The sequence below is a fragment of the Pezoporus occidentalis genome, unplaced genomic scaffold (assembly GCF_034315485.1).
Source record: "Pezoporus occidentalis ecotype Australia unplaced genomic scaffold, CSIRO_AGI_Poc_V1 ctg160, whole genome shotgun sequence".
Taxonomy (NCBI): domain Eukaryota; kingdom Metazoa; phylum Chordata; class Aves; order Psittaciformes; family Psittacidae; genus Pezoporus; species Pezoporus occidentalis.
Window position 1 is genome coordinate 2,076,115 of NW_026913426.1, and position 12,115 is coordinate 2,088,229.

General features: G+C 40.1%; 1 protein-coding gene across 14 annotated transcripts in view; it reads right to left on the reverse strand.

Annotated features, from left to right (window-relative positions):
- The window catches only part of ANKFN1 (ankyrin repeat and fibronectin type III domain containing 1), a 128,161-nt gene that overhangs the window by 35,865 nt on the left and 80,181 nt on the right, over window positions 1–12,115 (reverse strand). For all 14 annotated transcript variants that reach the window (XR_009963609.1, XR_009963608.1, XR_009963607.1 and 11 more), the window contains 2 exons: window positions 3,070–3,167; window positions 2,553–2,643 (listed from right to left, as the gene is read on the reverse strand). Coding sequence is in view for 1 of the 14 variants with exons in the window: in XM_062612707.1 (XP_062468691.1) it covers window positions 2,553–2,643; window positions 3,070–3,167 (189 nt within the window). In the remaining 13 variants the exon portion in view is untranslated. The remainder of the gene's footprint in view (window positions 1–2,552; window positions 2,644–3,069; window positions 3,168–12,115) is intronic.

Here is a 12,115-nt window from a genome sequence, read left to right on the forward strand (position 1 = left end):
GCTAGAGTAAGCCCCATGAAAGGGTGGAAAGAGAAGACATTTGCTATCCTGATAGCCTGTGGGCAGTTTTAATAGCTGCAGAGAGGCTCTCCTGCATGTTGTATGCTATTGCAGAGATCAAGGGCTGACTGCATTTATAGCTCTGTGTGGGGATACCAGTTCTTAGATCCCCTGTGAGCAGCCAACCCCAAAGTGCTTTGGTGTCATCAGGCTGGTAGAGTTTTGAACAACCTCATGATTCCTCTGTTCCAGAGGTTTCCAACGTTTCTGATACCCCAGACTGCTGACACCTTTAAACATGACATGGAAGTCAGACCAGCATCCCTCACTGCCCACCACTCATATGCTAGTGAATAAGCCTAGAAATGTTAGTGCCTGCTGTGATTTCACAGACCAGCTGCACAACACTGGCCACCACTTTCCAGGCTACTGTGTATGTGGAAGAGATGGGAGGACAGTGGCAAGCATTGACTGTCATGCTACACAGATGAATCTACAAGGATGTCACTTTGATGCTCTGGGATTGGAATAGATCAGGATTAAGCCCTGAGGCTTTAATTTCCCTTGCATATTCTTCTGGCTGCCGTTACAGACAGCTTTGTAGAGTATTAATGTATTCACATTTAATTTTTAGCTTAAGGCCATATTTTGTTATGCAACACTGGTGTAATTTCAAGTTGCTGCCTGCTTGCCAAGCACAAGTCTGCTAGTTTTCAAAACCAGTGGTGAAGGCAGTCATGGGTAAAGCAGTTCTGCCCCCAGTAACTGCAGTGGTAAACAGCATCTTGTCTTTCAAGCTACAATTCTGATATTATTACTTAATGAAAGCATTTACATTTAAGCTGTGAGGGTCTCTCTTGCTGTGAAGCTTAAGCTGCTAAGGATACGTAATGAAAATACCCTTTTCTTGCCAACTATCTATATGCAGTGAGCTAAGTCTGCCTAATGCTTCTGTGTTCATCAACAAAGAAAACATACATATATAACCATGAATAAACATTTCTCTTTGCCATAAACTCATAAAAAATCACATATATATCAAATGATGCTCCTGCTTTCCTACAGGGAAATCCAAAAGACTTGTTACCTTTCAGAGAAACACCCCCAGAGTGATTATCCCAGGCACTTCAGAGTCCCTGAGACACAAAACATGGGAAATGAGCTCAATTCTCTGTACAGTTTTGTGTTAATCCACTGAAATCTGCAGGAGAACTTCCCCTGCATCCCAAGGCTTTGGAACTGGCATGTATGGTCAGATTTCAGGTTAATAACAGTGGACAAGAAATAGACAGGGAAGACAATGCATCATGTTCAATCAAAAGTGTGTCTCATACAAAGATACAGCCTTAAATTCCACCTGCTTTGCCAGGGGTGCCCAGTGCTTTGGGGATGTTTAGCTGAATAACTACCAGCTACTGCAGAAGTCTGCTTCTCAGCTGCTGTAAATGTTTGGGCTGGGGGGCCCAATCCTGTACAGATATACCTGCCTATAGTCAAGGTAATTGCATGTCACTGTTATTCAAACCAGCTCTGAAGTAGTGAGTTATCCATGTAGCCAAGAGCAGAATTTTGTCCCAAGATTGTAGCACATTTTTGTTCCCAAACAAAATATTTCTTTAGTTTTGTTCTGGTTTTATTCTGTGATAAACAAGAGCAAAATTGAAGCAAGATGCTTCAATGGTACTGCAAGAGCCTCATTTATCCAGCCTTTGCCATTATGAATAGGTACAGCTTGCTTTATTTCTTCACATTAGCATGCAAGGTTATTAAATTGTTATGTTAGCCTAATAAAAATAAGTGCTAATGCAATAAAAGGAGAAGTCCCACTTTACTGCATTATCAATACAAGGGAAGCTGTCATATGCTGAGCCAGTTTGGCAGTGAACACAAGTCTGGAAAAGCAACCAACAATACAATGTCATTATAATAGATTAAAAATTACAAATGAAAAATCACAGTCCCAATGGAGTCTGAGAAAACCTGTCATGGGTTTGAAAAGAGAGAAAGGCTTTTGGACATGTCTAGACCATTTCAGTGTATACAGGCTAGATTCTATCAACATGTGTGTCCACACTAGGGCGTATTATACACAGGATGCTATAGGAATGGTCCAGTGAATGGGATCTACAGTGCTACAAGGCAGAATACAAAATTACATATGATACTTGTGTTTTGCTTCTACGAGTTCTGGTTCACCTTTTGATCCATTCATGTACTGAGAAATGAGGTTCCATATAGCAGAACTCTATTAAGAGAAATGAAGGTTAAAATATTTCTCATTTTTTCTTAAGCATTAGTGACTAGACAACAGTATTCTGTCAAAGGACTGGAGAAGGCTAGCAGAAAAGACATGTAAATATACAGAGATGATTATTGTGGTTATTTCTCAGGAGTGGGAGGAGTTGAGCTTTATTTATTTATTTATTTCACTCCTAGGCAGCATTTAAATCATCCACTCTGGAATATTTGTCTTTTTCTGTTATTTGAAGACAGAGCATTTTTACAAATCAACATCACTAATCAAACTAGGAGGGCAGACAAACTCAACCTACTTGAAGGAGAAGCATATTCAGGAGTAGATTTGCGTGGAGGTCCCCATCCTCTCATGTTGTATGCTGAAACATGGACATAATACCTCTGGCCCTGCCAAAAAGAACCATACAAAAATAACAAAAATGAAAATGATTGCCATCATCATATGTGTTCCTGGAAAAAGCAGATGAGAAAGAACTGTTATTTTAGCTGCTGGTCATCAGAGTTAGGTCTAGATCTTCCATGAGCCTTTGATCTGCACTAAGATTATCCTGTGATCTAGAAAACAGCATCTTTCACTGCAGCCTTTTCTGATCTCCCCTAAGATGACATAAACCAGTTCATGCTGTCTGTCTATTCCTTTGTGACTTTCAGATTACGGATGCCAGACATATGATGTTTAATGACTGGAACTTGTTGCTAGAAGAAAGGCACTCTACAGTTATTGCCAACAGGCGTGGAAGCAAATAATCAGTGCCTTTGTATCCCTGGGGCAGCAGGGGACATTGAGGCCTGAATGAGTCCCTTGGCACATACCGTTCTGAGACCTGTGATGGTGCACCTCAAAGACTGAAGATTATCCATAATTATTTCACCAGCCAAAGGAGAAAAGTCTTCTGAACAGCTCCATTCCACTAGGGAACAAATAGCAGGAGAAAATAAAATCAAATACCAGTCCAAGAGAAGATATCAAAGTACTCGAATCACTCACAGGTTAACTTCTCTCCAAGCAGTTGCCCATTCCATGTGGGTACTAAAAGCCATGTTTAACAATAACTAACAAAACTTCGGACAATAATTAAACTACATCTCTGTGTATGAGAGAGAAAAGCAAAATACTGCTCAAAAGCTTTTCAGGAAAGATTGCTTAAAAATGCACATAATCACAGAATTGTTAGGGTTGGAAGGGACCTCTGGAGATCATCTACTCTAACCTCATACACTGCAATACAAACTACATTCAGGCAACATTTGCCCTCATTTAAACAATTTCCTTTTAAAGAAAGGAGAGTAGTGGAAAAGAGTAGGTAAAGGATTTGGACCTGCTAATGCCATTTGGCAGTTTACACATCCAAACTGACAAAAAGGGCTGTTTTGCAATTGGGTCTGCAGAGGTAGGAATAGTCAGAGAGTCCTTTGGACTCCACAGGTCCACAAAGCTTTCATCACCTAACCCTGGCTAATTTGTATAGAAATATCCTCCTTGGACTGGATCCGACACTCACTGGAGTCTCTTCATTGGTTTCAGTGGGTTCTGGCTCTCTTGTCCAAGCCTAATGCTGCTGTGGTCACTGAAATTACAGAGCTCCACAAGGATCTATTAGGTTGTATCCGCTTTTAAAGGGAATTAAGTGGCATTGGGCTGACACGTCTCTCCTAACCTATCGAGCAGCCTAAATTACAATGGGTACCTTCACCAGAGTGCTCCCATCAACTTGTACAGACGACTCATGTAGGAGTAGTCCTGCTGCCAGGACTCTTCCCAATACTTGCAAAAATGAATGTGGATATAAAATAGTCTGAAATAGGCCTCAGAAACCTACTAGGGGATTTTAAGAAGGGAATCTATGCAAGTGGGGAACTGATGGCTGCAGGTATAGGGACAGCCTCTTTTTCTTCAATTATACGTTATTAATGACAGGTACCATGATTAGGGTTAGGGTTAATCCTGGAGACATAACTCTGGGATTTAGTAACTTGCACCCTCACACTCAAACTCAGGAAAACCTCCCAAAACCATAGTGAAAATAATCTCTTATTCTACTGTAGACATGGGAAAATTCCATCAGTTTTCTGGATTTACATCAAGGAAGAGAATTCAACCCAAAGCTTTCCCTTTAAGATTCACAAAATAGTTTCTAGATACCTTTCTGGTTTTGCATATTTGTTAGTATAAAAGTCAATAATTTCGCCTGGATCAGAGGATAAAGGTATTTTAATTTCAGCATGTGGAATTTTCATCTTCTGGCTGCGTCACACTGGTATTTTCACGTTAAAAGAAAAAGGCTTCACAGAATTTTGCGCTCAGTATATGCATTTAACTGCCAACACATTTTTCTAAAGCAGCCAAGTATCAATAGCACAACTCATTTTTCCTTTCTCTCCTAATTGCTCCTTTTCTGTGATTGCAGTTTGTGAATGCACAGCATGTTCTGCAACATTTTTCTGCTTGCTGCAATGAAAAGGATATTGGTTTTGTCTATTGTCTTTGAACTTTTACAGAGGGTAGTTTCCTACTCTTCCAAAGGTTTTAAGTACCTAATTCCTGCCACCTTTAGTGGAAGCTATTTCTGTACATTAGTCTGAATACGTAGAGAATGTTATGGTACTGTATTGTAGGCTTTTGGTGACAACTTAATTATAGGAATACTTTTAAGTGCCTTTGAACCTGATGGCCTGTCAAATTTTCCATTGTAAACCACGATTTTCAGGGTTCATAACTCCACTGTATTAAATCATTGAGGACATTGTATACATGCTGCAAACTTAGACATGTCAGTTTTCCAGAGGGATAAGCTGGAGAAACCCTGTTTGAACTGCTGAACACGTTATCAACAGGCTTGCAGTCACTTCAGATACCATTCTTCCTTTCAAAGAAAGGTTCATGTAAAGCAAGATCATGTCACTCAGGACAGGCGTTGGCAGCAAATCCTGTCTTCCCTGGAGCCTCCAGCATGACTGAGTGTGCTGCACAGCATGCGGGGCTAAGGTTGCACTTTAGGCAGCACAAAACAAAAACCAAGGGTGAAATAAGCAGCTTCAAGTGGCTTTTGAGCTTCCCAAAGTTTTAGCTGTTCCATGGACTGAAGGCTGCCCAAACATAAACTGGAAATTCAGATGGTATATTTATGTTTGGGTAGCTTACACAAATAAACATTGCAGCCCTATTCTTGATGTGGGTCTCCTCAAGCCATCCACTTGTATTCTGGCATTTGGAAAGGAGCTCCTAATATTTAGAGTTCTCTGCCTGGAGAGGAATTCACTACCTTAATCTAAACAGGATTGCAATCCTACACATTTGCCAGCATGTGTACAGCTGGACCATCATGGTACTAGTATTAAGACTAGTAACAGCATGGCAGTTTGTTCTCAGAAATAGTCAAGGAGTACTGAGTTCAGAGAAAGAAGCTGAGTTACCAAGGGGAGAAAAGGCTGACACTGCCTTTAAAGCTCTCAGCTGAGGAAGTGGAGTTTAAAAGAATAAATCACAGCTTTGTCCTTATCTTCTAGAGCAAACTGTTGTCCCAGGTCACACCAGTGAAGCCTCATGTGCAGTACAAACACCCTCATCCACTTGTGGGGTGACACAGTAATCTCCCAGTCCCTTGAAGGACAACTACTTGCTAGGGAAAGGACCTAGTCCTTTCAGGAGGTACTGCAGGGTTTGGGTAACCCTCTAAGCCCCTTCACCAGTGAGTCCTTGCTGGCTGCTAGGCTGAAGTTCAGCTGTGCTTCTCCTTACACAGCCAAGTGATGCCTTATGCTGTGGTGGCTGAGACCCATCAAACTGAAAACAGGAATATGGTCTTAGCTGGTGGATCAGGTTATGGTTATCGTTAAAATTGAGAATCCCCCTTTTAAAGGAGGTTTACCAAAACAAGATGGTTTCTACAAAGTTACTCAAAGTTCGGTTTTCAAATAGATGCATTTTAAACCCTCACATTTGGAAAACTCTTGCCCCCCAGTTTCAATAAAAACCTCCATAACTGAAAAATAAATATTTTTCAAACAGCTGTCTTGGAATAGTGCCTTCTTTTTGCCCTTGTTCCAATGTACTACTGAAAACATATTAACAGGATACACTGAAGCATTGCTGTTTTTTGACAGAATGTCAATCTCTGACTCATGAGATCTGTCTTAAACTCATAACAAATTTTGGAATTTTTTGCTTACTTTTGATTTTAACAATTTTTCTCCCATGATTTTACTGACACAAGTGAGAAGAAAACTCTATGATATAGTTCTAAAGAAATGCAAATCAACGTAAGGAATTTATAACTGAAGTTTATATCTGCTGTAATACATTGCCAGATTTCAGCTTTCTGCTGTAATGGTTGGCTAAAAATAATACATAATATTATACCATACTCATTGATTGGCTTTTAAACCTTTTAGAAGGATGTGAATACCCATTTTATAGATGGGAAAATGAAGGCAAAGAGAGGTAGAGCATTGTGTTCACTCAGCAGGTCCCAAAACAAGGGACAAAATCCTACGACTATTAAATCAGTGTCACTCATACTTTCTGGCTACGTGGGACACATACAGCTCTTCCTGGTACCAGAATGATGCTACACAACCATGGTCTTACACTTGTGATTAATCTGGATCAAAAAATCATGGCGATTCAGGAGCACCCATCGTGAAGATTTTGCTGAACCTTTGCCTTATTTCTGGGAGAGACTGCTCTGGTAGCAAACAAAAAGTATCAGCCATTTGGGAAACTGAAGTACTTGGGACTTTAAGATAGAACAAAAGGTGAGGTAACCTCAGCACTGCAAAAGTTGAATATAAAAATACTCAAGCATAGAAAGATGAAGAGGGCCCTTTATAAGAGCCCAGGAACAAGAGCTGGTCTTGTAGATTGTACCAACTGTGCTGTAATGAACCTGAAAGCTGTTGGATGAATTAAGGATGGAGCATGTTCCAGTGCTGTTCTGAACGCCCCAAAGGGCTGCTTTGTTGTGAACGCTGAATGTCTTTGCTGTTGCGGCTTTCCATCTGACACTTCATGTTATGTCAGAGCAGGGTTTTTTTTTGTGTGTTTAATATATTGGTGACTATGTGCTTTAATGAAGGTGCCCTGTATTCCAGAGCGGGCAAATGCACGATGTGTTGCTGCGGTCGCCAAGATAAGTAGTAATTTTTAAATAAACAGCAGTATAAACAGTTACATAAAACTCATGTAAATTGCTGGCACATAATTTTAGACTGGCTTAAGTTATGTAACTTACTTGTGGCCAAGTTCTTGGGGTTTTTTTAATACTCAATTCATGCACTTTGAAATAAAAGGAGAAGTTTATTTTCACCTGTTTCTTTTCCACGACCTATCTCTCTGTTATACCGGGCTCACCTTACACAGTTTATCTGAGAGACTGACAGACAGACAAGAGACAAAGTGAAGGCATAAAACAGCTCCTGATCCTATTGTAGATTCGTTCAGGGGCGCACCTTCTCCTGAGTCAAGTTAAAATCTCCAGCAACAGTAGAATTTGTCACTTGGCATTTACTTTTGCTTGCACTTAAATTACTCACTGAATGGATGAGTTTAATTAGGCTGAAGGACATAAGTTCTGCTGCTAAGTGGATGGGGTCTACAGAATGGTGTGCTGAGCTGGGGTTCTGGGCTTTATTCTTGCTTTTGCTGCTGATTTGCTGTGTGACCTTGGGCAAAGAATTACATCACTATAGCGCTTAACCCAGACTTAAGCACAAAGATGCTCTCTCCTTCCCTTCCTCCCCATATCCGTGGCTAGGCTGAAAGACACTGTGATCTTTGCTTGCATTTCCAGGGGCCTCCAAACGAATAACTGCATTCTTCAATAGCTTCCTTTAAAATGCAGAACTGAAAGGGAACACTGACACACCAGAAACCACTTCATACCATCTTTTTTCTGCCTGTTGATTTTAGGAAATAATGTCAATGGTTTATGTTCATAATATCTTAGCAGCTTGATTTAAGGATATTGAATGCTGCCATTTGGGTGAAAAAGATCAGCGTGAAAGTACCTAAATGAACATATAACACAAGAAGAGAATTGAACACCAGTGAAAAGCAGGAATCAGTTTCTTGGTGTAGACAGCATCACCAGCTCCGATGAAGAGCATTGACCACATACTGCAAACAGCTGCCTTGAACTGCTCTTTCCAGCTTGAGTTGAGTAAGGAACCCAATTTTTGCAGATTTGGGTTCAGGCTCTGTTCATGCCTCCCTCATGTTTAGAAATTCTCAAGTCATACCAGCTGCGGGGAGTACTGACAGAGATCCCAGCATAGTGCTTCCGTTAGGGAAAACCAAATGTTTGGCACTGAGGAGTTTGTATTTTTTCCTGTGGATTTGTTTTTTTGCATGAAGGGTATAACCCATCCACAAATGCACGCTAACAGAGCATCTGGAATTGGCTGCATTCTGCTCCAGGAGTGTAGACAGGGATAACACGATATGAGCCACAGCATTTACAAAGGGAACAGGTGAACTTTCCAGTTGTTTGTTTGTTTAAGGACTCTAACTGGGATTTACTGCAACGCCTAAGGGACTTGGGCATATTGCTGTGCAAACACTGAAGTTAAAACAGTGCAGTCATGGTCTAGGAGTAGGCTTTCTAGGCACTACTTAAACTAAAAGCTGAGCTCCTACGTGCTCTAAATACTAATGCTCATTATTTTTGATCTTATCTATTATTTCATATATTTCTGTAAACATATTCAAGGCTTTTTGTATTGGGTCAGGAGAAACATCAATAAGGCTGAAGAGGAGTGAAAGGAGATGCAAACAAGCAGCACTGTGTCCACCTGAAGTAAATAAAGCATTGCTGTGTTTTAGTGTGAGAGCTGCACACGGGCTTAAGGGCTTCTCGTTACAACAACAGCCAAAACAGCACCAAGAAGAGTACCAAGAGCAGCATTCCTAGACTGTTCCTAGAGAGCACATCTTCATTTGAAACTTCTCTGGGTAGAAATCTTCATACTTATTTCAGAGAATTGCTTTAATAACCAAAAACTTGATTTGGGGTAAAGCTTCCCAAAGAGCTGTGGGCTCCTTTACCTTTTACACCTGCTAATAATAACCGATGATGTTAAATAACCTTTCTTGTGGCCCTGCTTTTGGACATTCCTTTGACCCAGGCCAGAATACTCAGTTTTATGTCTTGATGTTTATGGGAAGCCTTATGACAGCAGGCTGGGTGCCAAAGACACATCTTTGCTTGATCATGGTTTCACTAGTTCATCTTCTAGCACAACTACATTATATAAATGATTTATAAGATACCATTTTTATTGCACTGTAATAAAATTCTCACTAAGAGAAAATAAAAAAAAAAGACTGTTTTTTTCCTGGAGTATTTAATCAGTGTTTTCCAAGCACTAACAATTCTGTATCTGCTTGTAATAAGGTCAAGCTAGTCCAGTACAAGAAGGAACTTCTTTCCTTTCTGTAAGTGAAAAGGACATTTCTTGCTAACGTTTTATAACGGCTAAGAAAATGTGCCATGTGGGTGCATATTGCTTTCAGTGTGAGCCCATGGTTAAAAAGCTACAGTGGATTATAATAACAACCAAGATTTGTGTCTTAGCCCTGCAATGACAAACATACCCTACTCTGGCTGTGAAGAGAAAAGTGGGAGGAAATACATGTTAGAACTGTAAAAAGGGATTGGAGAATAAATGGGATTCATATGCAAAGGCTTCACATGATAGAAGGGTGTAACAGGCTTGGCTCTGATTCTGCATATTTCCCCTTCCAAGTGAGAACATTTTACTCATGTAATCTGTGTAACCAAATCTGGTGGGAAGCTTATGAACGTAAGGACTACTCATCTGTGTGAAGCATGGGTTAGGCTCAGCTTCTTCCCAAACCAGAATGCATTAAAATCTAATTAATAAAGAGCAGTTGGGAAAATGCAAACAGGAAAGTCATCTATCACAATGTACAAGACAAACCAGAGCACTGCACAGCACCTAACGAACAAAGTAAATATCTAATGTTAATTCAAGTCATCTTAATGGGATTCCCCTCCTCCTTCCCTGGTCCTGCTCTAATATACATTTAAAGAGGGACTTAACTGCATAGATACCAATTAATCATATTTAAGGCTTTTATTTATTTACAAACTAATCCCTATAGTAACTTAAAGAGCTTTCACCTGTCCCCTGCACTAAGCCCATGTGCTCGAGGCAGAACAGTCTTGATTTTGGGGATTTTTACTTCATTTATTTAATTGCATTTACTTCATTTATTCATTTAATTTATTGTCAATTAACGCAAGCATCTAATCACTTATTCAGAGTGAGAGAAACCATAACCAAACAACAAGTGAACACCTTTCCACCACCTTTCCCTGGCTCACCTATCCTTTCCCACTCCCAGTTTCCCTGGTGTCCACTATGGGGTTGAACTCAGAGATGGGGTTCTTCATTGCATTTAGAGGTAGCCAGGCTGGTTGTGACCAGCACCCAGCATCTCCTGACCTCCTCCTACACCACTGGCTACTCAAACCTGCTGTATATACGGGACACAGTACTCAGGTGCTAGCTAAGTGGGTGCTCATGTGTGAACTCACTGGGTGCTCAGACATGAGTTAATAGGGTGCTTGTGTGAACTGCTAGATGTTCATAGGAAATTAAATGGCTGTTCATGCCTGAACTCATTGGGTTCTCATGCATAAATTGATTGGGTGTTCATGCATGAACTAATTGGGTGCTCATGCATAAATTGATTGGGTGTTCATGCATGAACTAATTGGGTGCTCATGCATAAATTGACTGAGTGCTCATGCATGAACTAATTGAATGCTCATGCATAAATTGATTGGGTGCTCATGCATGAACTAAGTGGGTGCTCATGCATGAGCACAGAAAACTGTGCAATTTATGCTCACTACATATGTAAAGCCCTAATTCCAAATTTACATTCATTTATCAGTTCTGTGGGTCTGTGACTTCAGACAAAGCAATATGCAGGGGAACCTTGCCACAATCCATTTGAAGACATTCTGGTTTTGTTTAAGTCTCCAGTGAGGAAGCATTCCCAAACCCATGAATCAGAAGATCAACTCAATCAGGAAACTTCTTCAAGACAGAAGCTGAAGGTCTTGAGTTCCAGTCCTGCCACTGACTACAAGAAAATCACCACTTCTACGCAATATCTATGAGCTGGAAGCTGTAATGCTTATCCACATGCCAATAATTTAAAAAAATCCTTATTTTTGGTATTCCAAAGTGAATATAAAAGGTAAAGCAATGTCTGGAATTCAGCAACATCATGATATGAGTCTTTTTTTCTTAGGCACCAAAGGCAGACAAAACCAGAGCCTCTATGTCTGGGTTTTCTTGTAGCTGTTCATCTGAGCTGCTGTTCAAAATCCTTATAAAACACAAAGCAGGAGGAAAGAATGACTGAATTGAGTAGCTGGTGTCTGATCAACTACATGAGTTAATGACACCATCACTTAATATGTGATCCATGTTCAAAGGTGGTTTTAAATACACAGCAAACTTGAAAAATAGAAGTTCTTAAGTTTTTTGTTGTCCAACACATACTACAGACATTGACAGGAGCTAGAAATAGAAAGGTTTGTTTTAACATTTGTACATTTCTGTACTTGCGAGGCATAAAAATAGAAGTCAAATTGCACAGTCCTGGTAGCTACCAAAACGTAATGTGCAAATAAAGTGCTCGGGAGACCTAATAAAATGCCATAAATGAACTACTGTAAAAAGTATCAGACCACACCTATTCAGCAGGATAAATTCAAATGTCTTACAAAGAAATGTATTCTCTTTCCTTTTTATGGAGTAAGAACTGTTTTGGGGAAAGAAAGAATGAGTTTCAAAATATACAGTGAAACCTTGAATAATAAGC